At 47.7% G+C, this 17,697-nt stretch overlaps 1 protein-coding gene across 1 annotated transcript in view; it reads left to right on the top strand.

Moving 5' to 3' along the window:
- The window catches only part of ITGA9 (integrin subunit alpha 9), a 336,390-nt gene that overhangs the window by 71,156 nt on the left and 247,537 nt on the right, over nt 1-17,697 (top strand). Inside the window, exons 14-15 of the mRNA XM_038570409.1 lie at nt 4,171-4,325; nt 13,956-14,116. Of these exons, the coding sequence (XP_038426337.1) occupies nt 4,171-4,325; nt 13,956-14,116 (316 nt within the window). The remainder of the gene's footprint in view (nt 1-4,170; nt 4,326-13,955; nt 14,117-17,697) is intronic.

A 17,697-nucleotide genomic window follows, 5' to 3' on the forward strand; every position in this document is an offset into this window, starting at 1 on the left:
AGAGGGGAGGGGCAGAGGAAGAGGGAGAGAGAATCTTAAGAGAGAATCAACCCTGAGTTCATGACCTGAGCCAAAATCAAGAGTTGGATACTTAACTGACTGAGCCATCCAGGCACCCCAATAAAACATATTTTAATTCTTAGTTTTCTTAACAACTCCAGGACATAGATATTATTGCTATCATTCCCATTTTATAGATGAGAAAACTAAGTGACATTGAAATTTACTGATTTTACAAAGGAGATAATTAGAGATGGTGGTCAATACCATGAGGATAATAAAGCAGGGTTATGCTGTCAAGGGCACCCACCCACATCAAGCCCACCAGAGAAACCACATAGTTTCTGTTGGAGGTGACAAGGTGACAGTGTGAGGCCAATGGTGCCCTTGACTCTGGCAGGTGTAGAGAAGTGAGGTGCAGAAGTCAGATCGCTGTGGGTGGGAGAGAGAAGGAGAAGCAAGAAAACAGATGGTGTAGTTTGACTCCTTTCCAGAAGCTTGGCTATAAAGGAGCAAATGGGATTGCCAGGTGGCTCAGATATTAAAGCCGAGAGTCTTTGAAACCTCTCCTGCTCTCCTGGGTCCTTTACTGTCCTGCAAGAATCAGAAGTAGTTACCTTTAGCTTCATCCTCAGCCATACAAAGCTTGCCCTGACCCTACTCCTGTCTTGAGTCCTGAAGGGACAGAGGGAGACGGGGATGAGGATGAATGAGGTTTGGAGGGTCAAGGGACGGGGGGGATATGGGATGTGGTATATAGGCTGTGAGTAGCAGGGGCCTTGTCTTTGAGCCAGGTCCCAAGATTGGAACAGGCCCAGCGCAAGGTTCAGCATGGAACATGGGTATGGGTGACTATCCCAGGTCTCTACTGGGAGTGTAAGGGACTCAGAGTACAGGGAAGGCCTTAAAGGCAAGTTGGACCCCCTTAGAGAAGGCACAGGGAGGAACAGGCAGAGGGACTGCTGAGTATGTCTGGTGTTCATTGGCAGTGGCATCTGTGGATAAAGTGCTGGACGTGGTTGAACAACTATGGGCAGGAAGGTGTGGAGATATCAGCTGGCTAAGCTAGGTGGGCGTCTCAGGCTTGGCCTAGCTGACTGGAAAGTTAGGTAGACTTTGAGTCACCTCAGAGTTTGGGTGGGACCAGAAAAAGAAACCAAGCACGTGAATGCAGGTAAAACACACCATTCCCATTCTTATACATCCCAAGGAAGAGTGTCCAGATGTGTATGGGTTTGAAATCCTTTGGGCTACTGTTAAGGGAAAACCTTGCTGATAATGGCTTTAAGGACATAGACCTTAATTAGCTGCCTGTTGGAGATGACTCTGGGCTGGTTTAGTAGCTGCCATCTTCACCTGCCCACCTCTGTCTCTCCTGCAAGCAGCACTGCCTATGCAGAAGGCTGGGGTGATGGGAGTTACACCACATTAGAGGGCACCCTGACTGGTTTTACTGGGAAGTAAATACAGGTGAAGAACCGATCTACCTTGACCTAGGAAGTATCATAAATGGAAATACATTTACTACCCTTGACCTCCCAAACATCATAGCTTAGTCTGGCCTATCTTAACTGTATTGGAACACTTATATCCACCTATAGTTGGGCAAAATTATCTAACACAAAGTCTATTTGATAATAATGTGATGACTGTCTCATGTAAATTGTTCAATACTGTACCTAAAGTAGCATACAGAATGGCCATGTGGGTACAGACAGGTTGTCAGTGTGCTGGTGATTCACCCTCATGATTGGTTGGCTGACCTTGAAAACTGTGGCCCCTGGCCAGCGTCACCACAGAATCATCCCGCATAGCACCAGGATGGGGAAAGCTCCAAAATCACAAATCAGAGTTCAGTTTCTACTAAATGTGTGTCGACCCATCATAAGGTTGCAAAATTGTGAAGTAAAACTGTCATAAGTCAGGGACTGTCTGTCAGGATTTGAACGGTCAGAGTCATTAGAAAGAAGTATTCTAGCTCCCAGCTTTTAAAAAATAAAGTCTTGCAGGTGCTGTCCTTAGGTACCCCTTTGCTTTTCTCACCGAGGCTGGCACATTTGTGGGCTGGCCCAGCACTGCCCTTGGTGATTTTTCTCTCTCTTTTGTAAGCTCTGTGTTAGGGTGATAGACACCTGGTGCAGTGCCATTGGAGTTCAAAGGAAGTGATGAGAGAGTTTAGGAAAGCTTTCTGGGCTTTCCCTGGTCCAAAAACAGTTCTTGGAATTGAAACAGGCTCAAGGGCCTGATGTGATTGACGTTGGTGAGACATGCACCTTCTGAAGGCTCTTGTCCTCACTTGAGAGGATTCTGGCTTGATGGCCTCCATCGACGTCAGTCTATTACGCTTCTCACCTTGTCTTCTTTATGGGCTCTGCTGTGATGGGGGACCATGTGGCCTCCCCAACACAGTGGCTTCTGGGATGGTGAGAGGGGGTGAGGCCTTTCTTCCGTGCGATGACCAGGCAGGATGTGCTCTGGGCAGGGTGGAGGCTCTCACAGGGCAGAGACTAGCTCTCCGTGGGGCCTCAGTCTGTTTTGTAAAATTTTGGGCACTGCTGTGGTTTTCAGTCCCTTGGCCTGGAGTGACATTGGCACCCATTCAACACCTGGGGCTTTTGAACACTGATCCTGAGGATATCAGGGTGAATTTGCCAGAGTCCTAGTCCTTGAGGGGCCTGCAGGCTGGTGGGGCAGGCTTGGAAATCGATAATAAGTAAGATGAAGTGTGAATATAGTGCTGGGGCCATGGAGGAGGGTATCTACCTGCCAGGGGTCTTGGAGTTGGCCCCCTGAGAGGGGGAACATAAGCTGGCTGTTGAAGGGCACCTGGGGGCTTTATAGAGTGTCTGTTGGCATCTGTACAATCACATTGGCCAGGAGCAGACTACTTGTTTTCTGTGTTATTTATAGCATCTTCTAAGGATGCACCAGAAGAAAATTGGAAGGCCAGGACATTGGATTTCTTTCAGGCACTACTATTGTCTGACTTCTATTGACCTTACAGCTGGATTTGCTCTGAAGGACTCACAGTTCCCTTGCACTTGTCACAACTCTCCCATTATTGACCCACATCCATGGCAGGGGTGGCAGCAGTAAAGACCCTTCCCCCCATCTAGGCCCCGTGTCTCCTTCCTTCCCTCTTTTTCCAAGGTTCTCCTTAATACTTTCTTCTCTGAGAGTTGTGTTCCTTTTTCCCATCTGTCTTGTCACCGTAGGCGCTCTGTGGGGCCATTGTACACAAGAGAGGTCATTGTTCTCAAGCCACTAATGCTCCTTAATCTTGTTATATCACTCCAGTGGCATGAAGGCCTAGGCTACCTAGAGGTAAAAGGGTCTCTTTGTGAGGCCTGGAGGGGAGAAAGTTAAGCCCTGGCTTAGGCGACCCATCCCTGAGCAGGTGTTTGCAATGAGAGCAGAATGATGTGAGTCACTGTCAGCTTTTGTTGGCCAACCCTGGGGATCCGCAGAAGGTACAACAGAGATGCTCTGCATATCAGGCACAGGATTGGGGTGGTGATGGGGGTGGTGGTAGTCCATGTTAGTGATGAGTGTGCAGATGTTTATAAGGTTTCAATGCTCCTGAGGCCAGGTGGATTGATTTCTTCAGCTCTGAAGTGCCTGGGTGTTATCATCTGGGACTCTATTAATCAAGTTCTTTGAGAAAAGTACTTAATGAATTGAGAGGACTTAATGAAGGGGGGACATTTGACCCACTGGATGGGACCGGAAATCTGCCATTTGTGCTTACAGAGACAGCAAATGCTTCGGGGGGAATTCCTGATGGTGCATCTACTTCTCAAGTCCTGGCATCCTCTGTAGGAACTCCTCTTAAATGTATTACTATCTTCCTAATAAAATGGAAATCGGAACTTAATTGGTGAAATTTTAAATAATCATCCAACATCTGGTGGTTCATTTATGGCTTCAACCAGATGTGTTTTATTAACAACTTACTAGCCTTTATGATTGGGAAGCTAACCATTAATTTATTAGGAAATAAGCCACTTCTAAGACCAGGAAAAAGCATTTACAGGGCACATTGGCCCTTCTCACGGGTTATTTCATGCTCTAGTAAAACGCTGGGCTGAAGGCCCAGGATTTCTCTTGCTGGCTTAGTTCTTGTTTGGTTCTGAGAGCATGTCTAAGTCACCTCCTTCTCTTGACATACAGGGCGAGACCCATCATTACGGTGGACGTCTCCATCTTCCTCCCAGCCTCCATCAACATCACAGCCCCTCAGTGTCACGATGGGCTGCAGCCTGTGAACTGCCTGAACGTCACCGCCTGCTTTAGCTTCCACGGCAAGCATGTTCCAGGAGAGATTGGTAATGAGCCACTGAGTTAGGGCTCGGGATGGCCATGTGAACTGGGGCGGGCTTGTGAGATTGTGGCTACTGATGGGTTCTTCTGGATTCTTTGCTCTCACTGTGCATTCTGGCTGGTTTTGCAGGCAGCAGACATACAGGCCAGACACCCTTTCCCTCTGTGGTTCCTGATTTTTTGTGTTTCTGGGAGTTTCCCGATTTAATGTAACTTCCAGTTCTAGAACAAAGAATATGTGACCCCAAGAATCCTTCCCCCAGATGTGTGACCATACTGAAACCTCACTGGGCCACAGGTGTCACAGGCCAGTGGAACTTGTGGAAAGGTAGTGACTGGAGCCTGGTCCTTGCAGAACATTCCATTCAGTTAGAAAAAAGAAGTGGTGAGTCTTTGGAGGCTTCCCCTGAGCCTGCAGCACGAGCCAGATGTCAGGGCCTTAAGCCCTTTACTGTGGAATCTGAGAGCAGGGATGGATGGTAGGGTTGGGATGCTAAGTTTTATGAAGGCTTAGTCTTGCAAAAGAGAGCAAGCTGCTTTGTCAGCTTCAGATGATTGAAAAGAGACAGCTGGCCCTGGTGTTTCTCTGGTTGGGGAAGGCCAGCTTGCCAGCCCAGCTCCAGAGACTGCATCAATTCCTGGAAGAGGATGGGATCAGTGTGGAGTAGAACTCAAGAGTATGTGTGTGATCACCTGAAGGAAATGAATCTGGAACAGTTGTGCAGATTTTTTAAAAATATTTTATTTATTTATTAGAGAGAGAGAGAAGTGAGCATGAGTAGAGGGGGCAGAGAGGGAGAGAGGGAGAAGCTTGCTCTCTGCTGAGCAGGGAGCCCAATGTGGGGCTTGAGCCCAGGACCCTGAGATCATGACCTGAGCTGAAGGCAGATGCTTAACCGACTGAGCCATCCAAGTGCTCTCAGTTGTGCAGATTATTAAGTGCTTTGTTTTTATTGAAAGGCTGATTTAATAGTAGAAAATAGAGTTCTAGGAAAATTAAAAAAATAAAAAACCAATAAGGACCTGACTTAGTGCCTTTCTTAGACATTTTTAGAGTTAGGTGTCTATTCACAGTGGTTCCTGGATGCAGCAGTACCAGCATCCTCCAGGAGCTTGTTAGAAATGCAGAATCTCAGGCCTCACTCTGGATCTTAGAATCAAATCTGCATTTTAACAGGATCCTACAGGACCCATGTGCAGATTCATGCTTGAGAAGCACTGCTCTGGAGTGTGTGCGTGTGTGTACACACACCCAGAGGTACAAAAGTACACTTTCACTTGTGGTCTATTTCTCAGCTGCATATTGAATGTTGTACATTTAACAGTGTGCTAACCCTAGGCCAGCCATATCAATGATACTTTATTTGATCTTCAGGTGGATTGAAAAAGTTCAATAATCAAACTTTGAACTTTTTCACTGAGATGTCTTTTTTAAAAAAAAATTAGAAATTTCAAAACTAAATGTAAACACTGTGAACTCACGACTTGGTTAGTGAGAAAGGACTGACAAACACTTTATGGATAGCCCAATGAGAAAAAGATCATGCTCAGTGAGAAAGTACTTGCTCAGGGTCACATTGGTGAAGCCAGGAGTTGAATCCTGGTCATAATGGTTTTGCTTTCCACAAACTACTTCTCACCTCTTCCCTGATTATTTAAGAGATCATTCTCTAGGGAAAAACACTTTTTCTCTTGGTCCTGCAACTCATATGTCCTCTGCCTAATTAGATGGCATGTCTTCTGTCAAATACCAACTTACGATGTAGTTGGACTCCATTAAAATACATTATAAAAGAATTATTGAGTTGAAGGTTAACATTGGTGAGCATAAAAATAAGCAGTACTACTCTAGAACTCTAAAATAAGCAAGTAATTAATAATTCACGTGTGTTCATTTGACAAATGTTTATTGTGTGCCTACATGTGCCAAGCTTATCCTCGTGGAGCTTTGAATGGGAATTCCACAGTTTCTATTATTTTGAATCTGAACCATTGTACACAATTTCCAGGCTCTTTAATGACATCACTATTGTGGTAACAAAGGTGATTTGGCATAGCAGGGGCAGGTGAGAAGAAACCCACAATGCCAGTTTTAAGCAAGAGGGATTTCAGAGCATAAGACAAGTAGTAGAGCAAACTCTGATGTGAAGGGTTGTGGGCTGGAGGAGAGGTGGGTGTCTTCTCACATTGCTCCCCACCAGTGGGCCTTCTGGGCCCCAGTCACTGGAGCCCCTTTCATTGACCTCTAGGCAGAATTATAATGAAGTCTAGGCTTAACCATGACCCTTGAAGTGTTAGTTAATAAGGGGACAGGCATTTGGGTAGCACATGGTACTGCCTCTAGGGGGAGTATGGAGTGGGGAGGCTGCCTCCCACATGGGGGTGGTGGACTGAGCAGGAGAGCTTGCTTCCGTACCCTCCATCTGCCACATGGGCTTATTGTTGAAATCAAACATCCCTTGACTATCTAAGCAGTATTTCTCCACATATATTTAAGATGGAGGCCTAAAGATAATGATAACAGGGGAATTTTAGTATCAGTGGGGCAGTGCAGAAAATTATCCACCTGTTTTTCTTTGTCCTCCCCTGACATTCAGGGAAATGTGTTATATTTCCATCTTTGCAGAAATCTGGTGAAATAGGAGCTGGCATTGGAATATGGAGAGATTTGAGGAAGGGAAAATGGGCAGCTGTTATGGAAATGTGATAGAAATCAGGGAAGTGAAAGGTAGCTCTTGTGGGTCTAGCTGTGGTGGGGTGTCCCTGGGGTCTGGCATAGAAGGCAGTGCCTTGGCTCAGCATGGTCAGGAAGATCAAGTTCCCGGTCTCCAGATGATGGAGGGTGGGGGCACCACCTTCCTCCACTGTCTTCCAGGCTCAGCAGACTGGCTGACCAGTTCAATGTCATTGCCCAGGCTTCTGTGTTGGGAACCCAAGGCTGGGGCTCTGGTGATGAGCCTTCCTCTCCCATTGCTGGCAGCTGCAGAGGAGCCTTGGTGGTGGTGGTTTTGGCCATGGAATGCCTGGCAAGTGAATGTCCACCTTGGGCAGACCTTCCAGGCACCTCTCAATGTCTGCATATCCAGGGCTGAGTTTGGTCTGTAGAATGGCTGCATTGGTGTGGTGTGCCTGGCATGGTGCGATAAAGAGGCACCAGTGGCATGCTAGGTACTTCTGAACAGTTGTCAGAAGCACTTTCTATCTGCTGGCATCTTAAGCCACAAGACCTCCCTGGAGATAGTTTGGGGAGCAATAGGCACTTCATGTTACTTATTAATAGTCTTGCCTCTTTGGTTTTTTTCTCTCCTTTAGGACCTGGTGGGGAAGGGACTCTATTCTCCTCTTCATCTTCTGCTTTAGCAGTGGAAAACCACAGCTCCCACTTGGTCTCAGGAGTGTTCAGGGCCAGCTGATTTACCAAGCCACTGGAGGGGCAGCTGTGGCCTCTGGCAGTACCGTGGGAACTGTAGAGCTTTTCTGAAGGAGATGACTCTGCCTTGGCCCCTCTATGGCAAGATCCAGTTAGGAAAACAGAAACCAGTTATTTTGACAGAATTTGACTTTAGGAATTGGTAAAGCAGGTTGTAGAGGACCTGGTAGTAGCTTTATTTTTTATTTTTTTTAAAGACTTATTTACTTATTCATGAGAGACATAGACTGAAAGAGAGAGGCAGAGATACAGGCAGAGGGAGAAGCAGGCTTCTCCCAGGGAGCCAGATGCGGGACTTGATCCGGGATCCTGGGATCAGGACCTAAGCCAAAGGCAGGCGCCCAACCACTGAGCCACCCAGGTGTCCCTGGTAGTAGCTTTAAAAAGAAACTCCCACTTCTGTGATGGCACCTGGGGCTCGCAAAGCATGGTCCCCAGTCCAGCTGCAAGCAGCAGCAACACGTGGGGATGTTGGAAATGCACATTCTAACTGACTCAGATGGTGAGGGGGGGACCCAGTACTCTGTACTTTAGCAAGCCTCTGGGTGGCTTAGACTTGAGACCGCTGGTCAAGAGGACAAAGAGAAGAGGTCACACTTGGGGTGATCAGAACCTAGAAACTTGGAGAAGAGACTGCAAACCTGGGACCTAAACCTTGGAGGAGAGAAAAAAATCACAACTGGTATTAGCCACTGTTGGAACCAGCTGCTGGGGAAGACTAAAGCTGGGTTAGGCTGATGGGAACAGGAAGGTGCAGTCCCTCCTCCCTCTGCCAGCCTCCCTCAGGCTGTCCATTTGGGTATAGCCTCCCATGGAACCACTGGCAATGCAGAAATGAGGTTTGCAGAGTCCTGGACCCAGCCTCGCAGAGCAGAGTGGGCTGGAAGCTGAGAGACAGTAACTTCAGAAACCAGCACCACAAGTAGCCAGTCACGCAGAGTTATGGAGGCACCTGTTGTTGAGTCATTAACCAACAAACAGTTCTTAAGAGTGCCAGGCTATGTGCTCCTCGGACGCCAAGCAGAGGCCAGGCCAGACAGAGCCCTGGCCCTCATGGAGCTTGCATTCTGCAGGAAGGGAGGCAGAGAAAAGCCACCAATGTCCCATCGCTCCTCCTGGATGTGTCCCGGCCCCTTTGTGTGGTAGGCCCTACATTCCTGGGGTGCAGGCATGTGTCCAACTGCAGTGGTTCAAAGAATAGATTTATAACCCATTTCACCAAGCAGTTTAAAACAAGAGTTCTGCCCATCCCAAGTCTTATTAGGCACTTCATTCTTGGCCTGGGAAGCAGCTTGTCACTCCTCGAAGCCTCCTGGCTGCCATAACTAAGGGTGGTGAATACCATGCCTGGAAGGTTCTGCCCTGTACCCATGGGCTCTACCAGCTTCCTGACCAGGCTGAAGCCTAAATGTGCTCGTCAGCCTCTGGAGGCTAGGGATCGAGCCAGCAGTCCTGGACTCTGCCCAGAGTGCTAAATGAAAACCAGGGAGGGATAAGCCCTAAGTGGTTGTGTTTTGTGCTCTGATCTGGCACCCCTCGTTTCCATGGCTCTCAGCGCAGCAGAGCTGTGAGCAAGCAGGGGTGCCCACTTGTGCCTGGGGACAAGCAGTGGAGCTAGATCCCGAGGGATGGCACCAAGTCATCTAAGCCAGTAGCAGAAGTAGGTTTAAAACCAGGTGATTTGTCCCCAGAACCCTTCCTCTGGCTTTAGGGGTGCATTTCCACTCCAGAGAGCATTCACACACAGAGAACGTTCTCCGAGCTCCTTGTGGTCTCTTGAGCAGCATGGAGATGGGATAATGAGGCAAATCTAAGTTATATGAGGAATGAAGTGACCTAGTCTAATAATTACCACTTTGTTCCTTTGGGGAGGGGAGGGTGGAGAAAGCTTAGGAGAACTCGTAAAGGGCAAAATATCCTTTTACCCCCTTCTCTTGGGAGACTCTAAAGGAAGCTCAGTAAGTTTGGGAGGAGGATTTATTAATAGAATTTCACAGCTGAAATCATGTTGTGATACAGAATGGGAATGAATCAAAAACTTTCTGGGACACAACTAGAGCCGAGTTGATGCAAGACAGCTGGCTCCCTCCTGGCACAGGCCAGTATGGGGGGCCCTTGGGAACCAGCTGGGGGCAGGGAAAGGAGGAGGCTGCAACATGACTTGGGGCTGGTCAGCTTTTCCATCAACATGACATCATTCGACATGGCATGGACACAAGCTGCCAGAAGGAAAACCTGAAGATGTGGACTTTGCGGTGGGAGCAGGCGATAATCAGAACCAGCACCCTCCCTGGGCAGGGGCTGGCTGGCCTGGCTTGCATTAGGGGCAGCCATCCTCCCACAGGGCTGGGCTGCTGGAGCATGCCAGCTGATTGGCTGCTTCTCTAGCATCTCTTCCACTTCTTAGGGGATCCCTTTCAGACACTCTTGGGGAAGGTACTGTTTAAAAGTGCCAGTTGAACTCAGGACTCCAGCATGGTCTGCACTTCTTGCCACCCTGGCAGCTATGAGACCCTTCTCAGGCTGAGTTTCCCATCGTGAGTCTCCTGGTGGCTTTCTTCTAGAAGAAAGAGTTTGATACGGAAGTGACTTCTTTTTATGTGATTTAAAATGTCAAAGTAAATTTTAAATCAAGAAGGCAGATATAAAGAAGCTTTAAGCAGGCAGTTACAGAGATGTGAAAAGCTTCCAGAATGATTGCGCTTGGCGAATTGGTTAATTCGGCCTGTCTGTGATTGTATATCTTAACATTTTAGAAAAAGCTGATGGGTAAACTTGTTGGCATGCCCATGCTCTGCCTGGAACAGAGCAGTAGTTGTGATCCTCAGCTCAGTTTCTAGTAACTGTGAGTTGTTTCTGTTCTCTTTTGAGTTGTAAGAGGGATATATTGGTTCAGAGATTCTACAGTGATACGGGGTTTTACAGGACTAAAGTGATGTTTGAAAAGTATCCAGCACAGAGCTTGGCACATACTGAAGGTTGAATCCATTCCCTTTTCCTGACCTTCCCTATCTTAATTTAGGTTCTCCCAGAATCAGAGTCTAAGGCAAGGATTTGGTGCACATGGCTGATTCAGGCTGTGGTCAATCCCAGGAAGCACCAGTAGGAAAGTGTGACAGTGAGACAGGAAGAGAAGGAAGCTGTGTCAGGTTCCGCAGAGAAACAGAACCCATCAGATGTGTGTATATTGACATTGTAGTTTGGAGGCATCCTGAATGCAGAATTCCTTCTTTGGGGGTGACTTTAGTCTTTTCCTCGCAAGGCCTTTATGTGATTAGATGAGGCCCACCCACATTGTGGAGGGTAATCTGCTTTATTTGAAGTCTACTGATTTAAACATAATCTCAATTTAAATACCTTTGCAGGGATGCCTGGGTGGCGCAATCAGTTACATGTTTGACTATTTCTGCTCAGCTTGTGATCTCAGGGTTGTGAGATCCAGCCCCATGTCAGGCTCTCTGCTCAGTGTGGAGTCTGCTTAGGCTTTCTCTCTCTCTCTCTCCTGATCCTCCCTGCCACCTCCCTGCCATGCTCTCTTGCTCTCCCTCTCTCTCATAAATAAATCTTTAAAAAAATAAAAATACCTTTGCAGTGAATCCAGATTGAGTACTGCAGCCTAGTCAAGTTGAAACATAAAGTAAACCATCACAGCAGCCAAACAGAAGGTGTGTTGTTTTGAATCCTGCTGGGGAATCCTGAGAGTCCATGTAGAGCATCCCTTAGAGTTACTCCACCTAAGGGATGAGGGAGCTGGGGTCCTGCAGTGTTGAGGTCTGCTGCAGCGACTTTGGTTCTCTGGCACTTCTAGTCAGTCATGCATATGGGTAGAGCCACCAGAGAAGCTCTCAGGAAAGGGGGGGTGTGGGTGCTGGCAGTTGCAAATTGGGCTGGACAACAGAGAAATGGTACAAGCCGAGAGGATATGGGTGGGGCGCTGATACTATCTGCTCTGTCTTCCTGTGATCATTTCTACCCCCAGTTTTCTTTGAGCTCAGCTAGCTCATCACTGGCAAGAGGGTTCACACCCTCTGTTCTCCCCATGCCCACCCTTCCCGAGGGAGGGCAGCTCTTGCACCTGGGAGGAAGGCCAGGGAGGGGCTGCTCAGAGGAAGGCCCACTCAGCAGCTACCCCTGCCCAGCTGTGGCCTGGCTGGTCTTCCAGCAATGTCCATCTCTAGCTCTGGACTTGCCAAACAGAACTTGAAAACACAGTCCATTTATAATCCTTTCTTACTGTTTGGCTGTTGCTTGGGGAAATTGTGATCAGTAGAAAGTAAACAGGCCAGAGTTCAGTTCTGGAAAACTGCATGTATTTGGTTCTGCTGTCTGGGCATTTGAAAAATGTAAAAAGTGCACCAAGAACCAGTGTGGTAGGAATGAATAGCCCCACACTGGAGGTTAGGAGAGTTCTAGACTCAGCTCTGTGGTGAATGGCCCTTTGGCCTGGAGCAAGTCTGGTTGATGTGGAGCAAGTCTGGTTTCCTTTTGGGGCCTCAGTTCCTCATCTGAAAAATGAAGGTTCTGAGCCGGAGGGTCCCTAGATTGTTCTGAAGCTTTCACATTCTATGTGTCTGCTCCATTACCTGGTGTCACTCACCAAAGGAGTCCATGTGTGACTCTCATCCCGGCTCTCGTGTTTTCTCTGTCATGTTACCTTCCCAAATGCATTCTTTTCTTTTTTGTTACATTTCCTGTGACTATCCAGGTCTCAGGTCCCCCTGGTGACCCTGCCTTGCCTTGGCAATTAGCGTTGGCTGAAGTAAACAAGTTGGGGCAGACCAGCCCTTGCTGACCAGGAATCCGCCAGCTAGGCATGGCAAGATCCCTGAGATGGCAGAGACCCAGGAAAACCATTAAATGCATCCAAAATACACCCTGTGGCAGCTGCAGAAAGCCTGTCCTGGTCACTTTCCTCCCTCCTGGCTCGTATCTCCCCTGGTGGCTGATCCCTTTGATGTTATTAAAAGCTGGAGCCATCCCTGCTGCCCTGCTTCTCATACTTCAGTGTGGGCAGGTGTGAGCGGCTTTTTACTGGTGCAAGAGCCCCAGCACTAAGGGGCTGGTTTCTGGAGACAGGGCAGGGTCATCTGTTTTCCCATGGCTCTGCAGCCTTATCTGGTCATCTTGGGGACAGAATGTTCCTTCTCTCGCCCTTTAAAAATGCCACATTCCCTTGAATCCACAAAGCAATGAAAACTAGAAAGGGTCACAGAGGGCTGATCCCTGCTGTGGTACAGAAAGGCAGTGAAATAGGTCTGCCTAATAAAGCACATCATTGTAGGGAGGGTGACTGGCTCTGAAATTAAGAAAGTCAAACCTCTTGGGTTTATCTAATGTGACTTATTTTTATTTTTATTTTTTTTAAGTTTCAGATTGTGTGACAATAGGTTCTCCCATCTGACATTACACATTTCAGGAAGAGGCAATGGGTTTCTCTCTTCAGGAGTGCAGCACAGTACACCTAGCACAGGCCCCACAGGGGTCACGGTTCCACTGAAACGATAAGCGCTATGACATTCGTGATCCATATACTCAGCTCCCTGGGAATAAAGTCAGCTTTAGCCTCTGTCGGAGTTTCCCTGAGTGTAAGCGCCAGGAGGGCAGGGCTCCGCCTGTGTTGCTCATACATATAGGCCCTGTGCCCCCATAATGGTGCCTGGCACATAGTTGGTGCTTGGGGGAGAGGTGGCACATGGTCCGAGGGATGTCGTGGTTATCGAGCACAACTCAACATCCGTGAATTGCTGGGTATTGCTCCCTTGTGTTGGGCATTTTTCCCATTGCTTTATAAGAATTGGGATTATGAGCAGCTGTGATAATTTCTGCAGCTTCTAGGAATATTCTGTAGGTTCACCATGGTGTCTCCTTTTCAGGACACCGACTGTGCTGGGTACAGCTAATTACTGATGTGTATAATGGTGACTCAGTTGGTAACTCATGGGCTTTATGGCAGGGAGGAGCCATGACATGTGATCCACGGAGCGTCACCAGGAAGGCAGGGGGCGGCCTCATTGTCTCTTGGTTCTGTGAGGATGCTAGCTGCGTGCTTGTCTCCAAGAAGGTGTTGACTTGGGGCTGCAGTCCTCGGTGCACTGGGGGGCCAGGTAGCATACGAAGTGTGCTTGTGAGCCTGTGGGGGGGAGTGCAGGTGGCCTTGTCACTGCACGTGAGTCCTCACTGATGTCTTGACCTTATTTATTGGCAGGCCTCAATTACATTCTGACGGCTGATGTGGCCAAAAAGGCAAAGGGCCAGTTGCCCAGAGTCTACTTTGTGTTACCAGGAGAGTCCGTGGGTCAGATCACAGAGAAGCTGCAACTGGTCTACATGGAGGAGACGTGTCATCACTACGTGGCCCATGTGAAGGTCAGTCCTCTTTTTCATTCTCCAGCTTTGATCTCTGTGGATGGATATTCATTTAGAACTTGTGGAAACTACCTTTATTGTATGTTATGTATGCTCTGACTTCTAACATTTTATTTCACAAGGAGAACATTCGTTTCTTCTTTTGAAGTTGAAGCCTGACAGCCCTTTTATTTATCTTACTGTGTTGGCCTCAGCATCTGAGGGGGAGTTATGGTGGGCCAGACCAATGACACTCCCTGACCTTGGTTTGTCCTTTTGGGAGGCTTCTCCATCCTCCTCCCTCTTTGAAGCTCTGTAGTCTTCTCGGAGGACACCACAGAAGTACACCGGGTCTGCAGTGGTGCTAGATCACACTGCACCTGATGGCTTTCTCAGTGGTCTACTACACGTTAGCTCATAGTCATGGTTAAGGCGCTTTAAAACTAGTTGGACTTAAAAACTAGGTTTTTATCCCTTGATTACTTTCTGTTTATTTTAGGAGTGCTTTTTTTTTGGCCTCTTTTCCCCTCTTACTCTAAATAAACTTTCAAATGTTTTTTCCCTCTTGAGATTGTTTGTTAAATATACTTTGCTAATTTGGGAGGTCAGGCTTTGATTAGCTACAGAGTGGCCTCTGTGTAGACAGGTGCTGGCAGGATGGGAATCCTGATGGTGCCTGGTGCTGCAGGGATAGCCAGGCACTGACCCACAGGCAGAGAGCACAGGAGATAGAAGGACCTACATGTACCCAGCACATGGTGCTTAAGACGAATGTGGGGTTTGGAGTCACACAGACCCTGGTGTGTGTCCAGCTGGATCAGTACTCTGACATCTGTGTGTCTTGATTTTTGCATCTCTAAAATGGGCACATAGGGCAGTGTGGGTGGCTCAGCGGTTTAGCACCGCCTTCAGCCCAGGGTATGATCCTGGAGACCCGGGATCGAGTCCCACATCGAGTTCCCAGCATGGAGCCTCCTTCTCCCTCTGCCTATGTCTCTGTCTCTCTCTCTCTGTGTCTCTCATGAATAAATAAAATCTTTTAAAAAAACTAGATAAAAGGGTCACATATACTTAAAGGACCTGACATGGAGTCTGACCCACAGCAGGCACTCAGCATTACTGTCTGTTTGGGCCATATGGAATGGTCAGTATTCTAACATTGCTGACTTAGGACAATGTATTTTCATGTAGTTCAACCTGATATTAGCCAGTGGCTTTCTGGCCAAGAGTAAAAATAGTCCATAGCTTAGAATCTCATTCTGTTATTGAGCTGTTAGTACCAGAGCAGGAGAATAACAGCTGCTTCTTGATACTTCTGGATTGGATATAGAGAAATGCCACACACATCCATGGCACTTGGTCTGGCCAAGAGCCCATGAGTCCGTGCCTCTGAGATGCTTTTCAATGGGGCTGGCCTATGTCTCTTGCCAAGACTCGTGCTGGGGCCTGCCCAGACCAGCTGCCCTCTGGCCCTGGTGAAGGCCATTTATAAAGGGGTCCGTGCTTCTATTACGTCAACCGGCCACTCATGCCTCTAGGTCTTAGATTACATTGGTTCATGGGTGCCCTTGGAAGCATGAGGCTGCCCAGGACAGGCTCATATCTGAACACTGCGAGACCTCTAAGTGCCTGTGCTGGATGTCTCCATACTTCCCAGTGGTGAGGCATCTTCCTTCAGGCTTCCTCATGCTGAGTCTCTTCCACAGATGCTTTCCTTCAGGTCTTGTTGTGACTTTTCACTTTGGCTGAAGGGTTCACTTTCTTGTCGTGGCCTCAAGATAGGGCCCCCAAGTGCCTGCAGGCCTTTACAGAGTTCACTCAGGGAACAGCAATAATGTGCTGGCCAGAGGCAGAGCTGTTTCTGTGGTGCCTTCTGAGGGTAAACGGGAAGAAGAGCAGGGCTGCCCAAGGCTGTAGGTCTTGCTACTTCCTGATAGCCAGGGCTGCCAGAGTCTAGAAAATAAACATAAGGCTTCCTCATTAAATCCCAAAGTCAGATAAGCAGCAAATGTTTTTTTTTTTTTTTTTTTTGTAGAAGTATAGCCCAAATAGTGCATGGGATATACTTATGCTAAAAATTATTTGTTGTTTATCTGAAAATTCAGATTTAACTGAGCATCCGTTAGAAGATTCAACCATCCCGATACCTTTCACCCCACAGTTTGGTACTTTTCCATTTGATCAAAACATGGTTGACAGGGGTTCCCATCCCTTGGGTGAGCTATACAGCCCCCAAAGGGGTCAGGTGGGGACACACTCTTGAGTCTCTGGGGCAGCTGGTCCCCCACACATCCCCATGCGGATGCGCTCTTTGGCATCCAGGATGCCAGGAGATCTGCTCCTCGCTCCCTGAGGGTGAGTCTGTGGAAGCCACCCTGAAGGAGTTTTTAAAGCAAATCACTGGACACCAGTTGTGCTAGAATGAAATTCTGGAGTGGCTTGCCTGGATGGCTATGTGAGCACAGCCTTGGAACAGATAGCAGAATTCCTGGATGGAAAGGGACATGTTTCTCCAAGGAGACAATGAGTTGTACCTAAACACACAGAAGAGAAGGATGCAAAGACTCCAAGAGTATAATACTTTCATACTCAGTTATATTTCTTCATGAGCTTTCTTAGTTCTTCCATGATATGATTTGTCCTATTCCATAAATGTTGGGGATTTTTTACCAGCATGTGAGATAAATATGTATAGTTGCAGATTTAATTGTAAAGGGTTCCCTCATATTGAAGCATCACTTCCCTCTACCTCTGTGTCATTGTGTAGAACACAAAAAAGAATAAAAATATCTAAAAACACATGGAACTGTGGCTTTTAAGAAGAAAGGTAGTGTGGTCAGAAGATTTTGGAGGGTTGAGGGCAACTCAGGAACACTGAGCAAGCACATGGCAATATGTGATGATTGAGTCCTTTTCAGGGAGAGCAAGAGAGCAGTCCAGTACATTGGACCTGGAGAAGTTTGGATATGATTGGTACCTGGCTGTTTTCTCATACACACAGTGGCGATATAGAGGATAGAGACACAATTGTTGTCCAGAGCGAGAGCATTTTAAGGTTTGAGACACATTACAGAGCTGCCTTGTAGTTTATAAAGGCCCTCATTCCTGCTGCTTGCGCAAGTCCTGGAGAGAGCAGTTGCTCCTGAGCTCCCATTCGTGAAGCACTTTCCCGTGTGGCACAGGCCACGAGGGGCAGGTCTGGCTGGTCTGTCACGTGGTCCTGGGCAACCTGCTTCACCTTTATTGTAAGCCTCCAGTTCTAAGCCCGAACATGGGAAGGAGAGTCTCCACTCCATAGTAGGGGGCCGGGAACCATGGGGCCCCTTTCTCCTTCACTAGCCCATAAATCTGTGACTCTACCTTGCTGCCTTGTTTGGAATGGGTCAAGACTCATTTCATAGGTGTTGAGGGGATTTTTATTTTAATGATTAGGAGCAGATGGTGAAAAGAAACTAAAAAGTATGGCACAAACAAGAAATCTACATGGGAAGAGAGGCCAAATGGTAGCACAACGGACGCCTTCCTTCACCTGGAGCAGAGTGGGTTTGGCGAAAGGCCGACTTACACCTTCATGAGTCAGTTTGCAAGGGCCTCTTAGACTT

This window comes from Canis lupus, chromosome 23, assembly GCF_011100685.1.
Source record: "Canis lupus familiaris isolate Mischka breed German Shepherd chromosome 23, alternate assembly UU_Cfam_GSD_1.0, whole genome shotgun sequence".
NCBI lineage: Eukaryota > Metazoa > Chordata > Mammalia > Carnivora > Canidae > Canis > Canis lupus.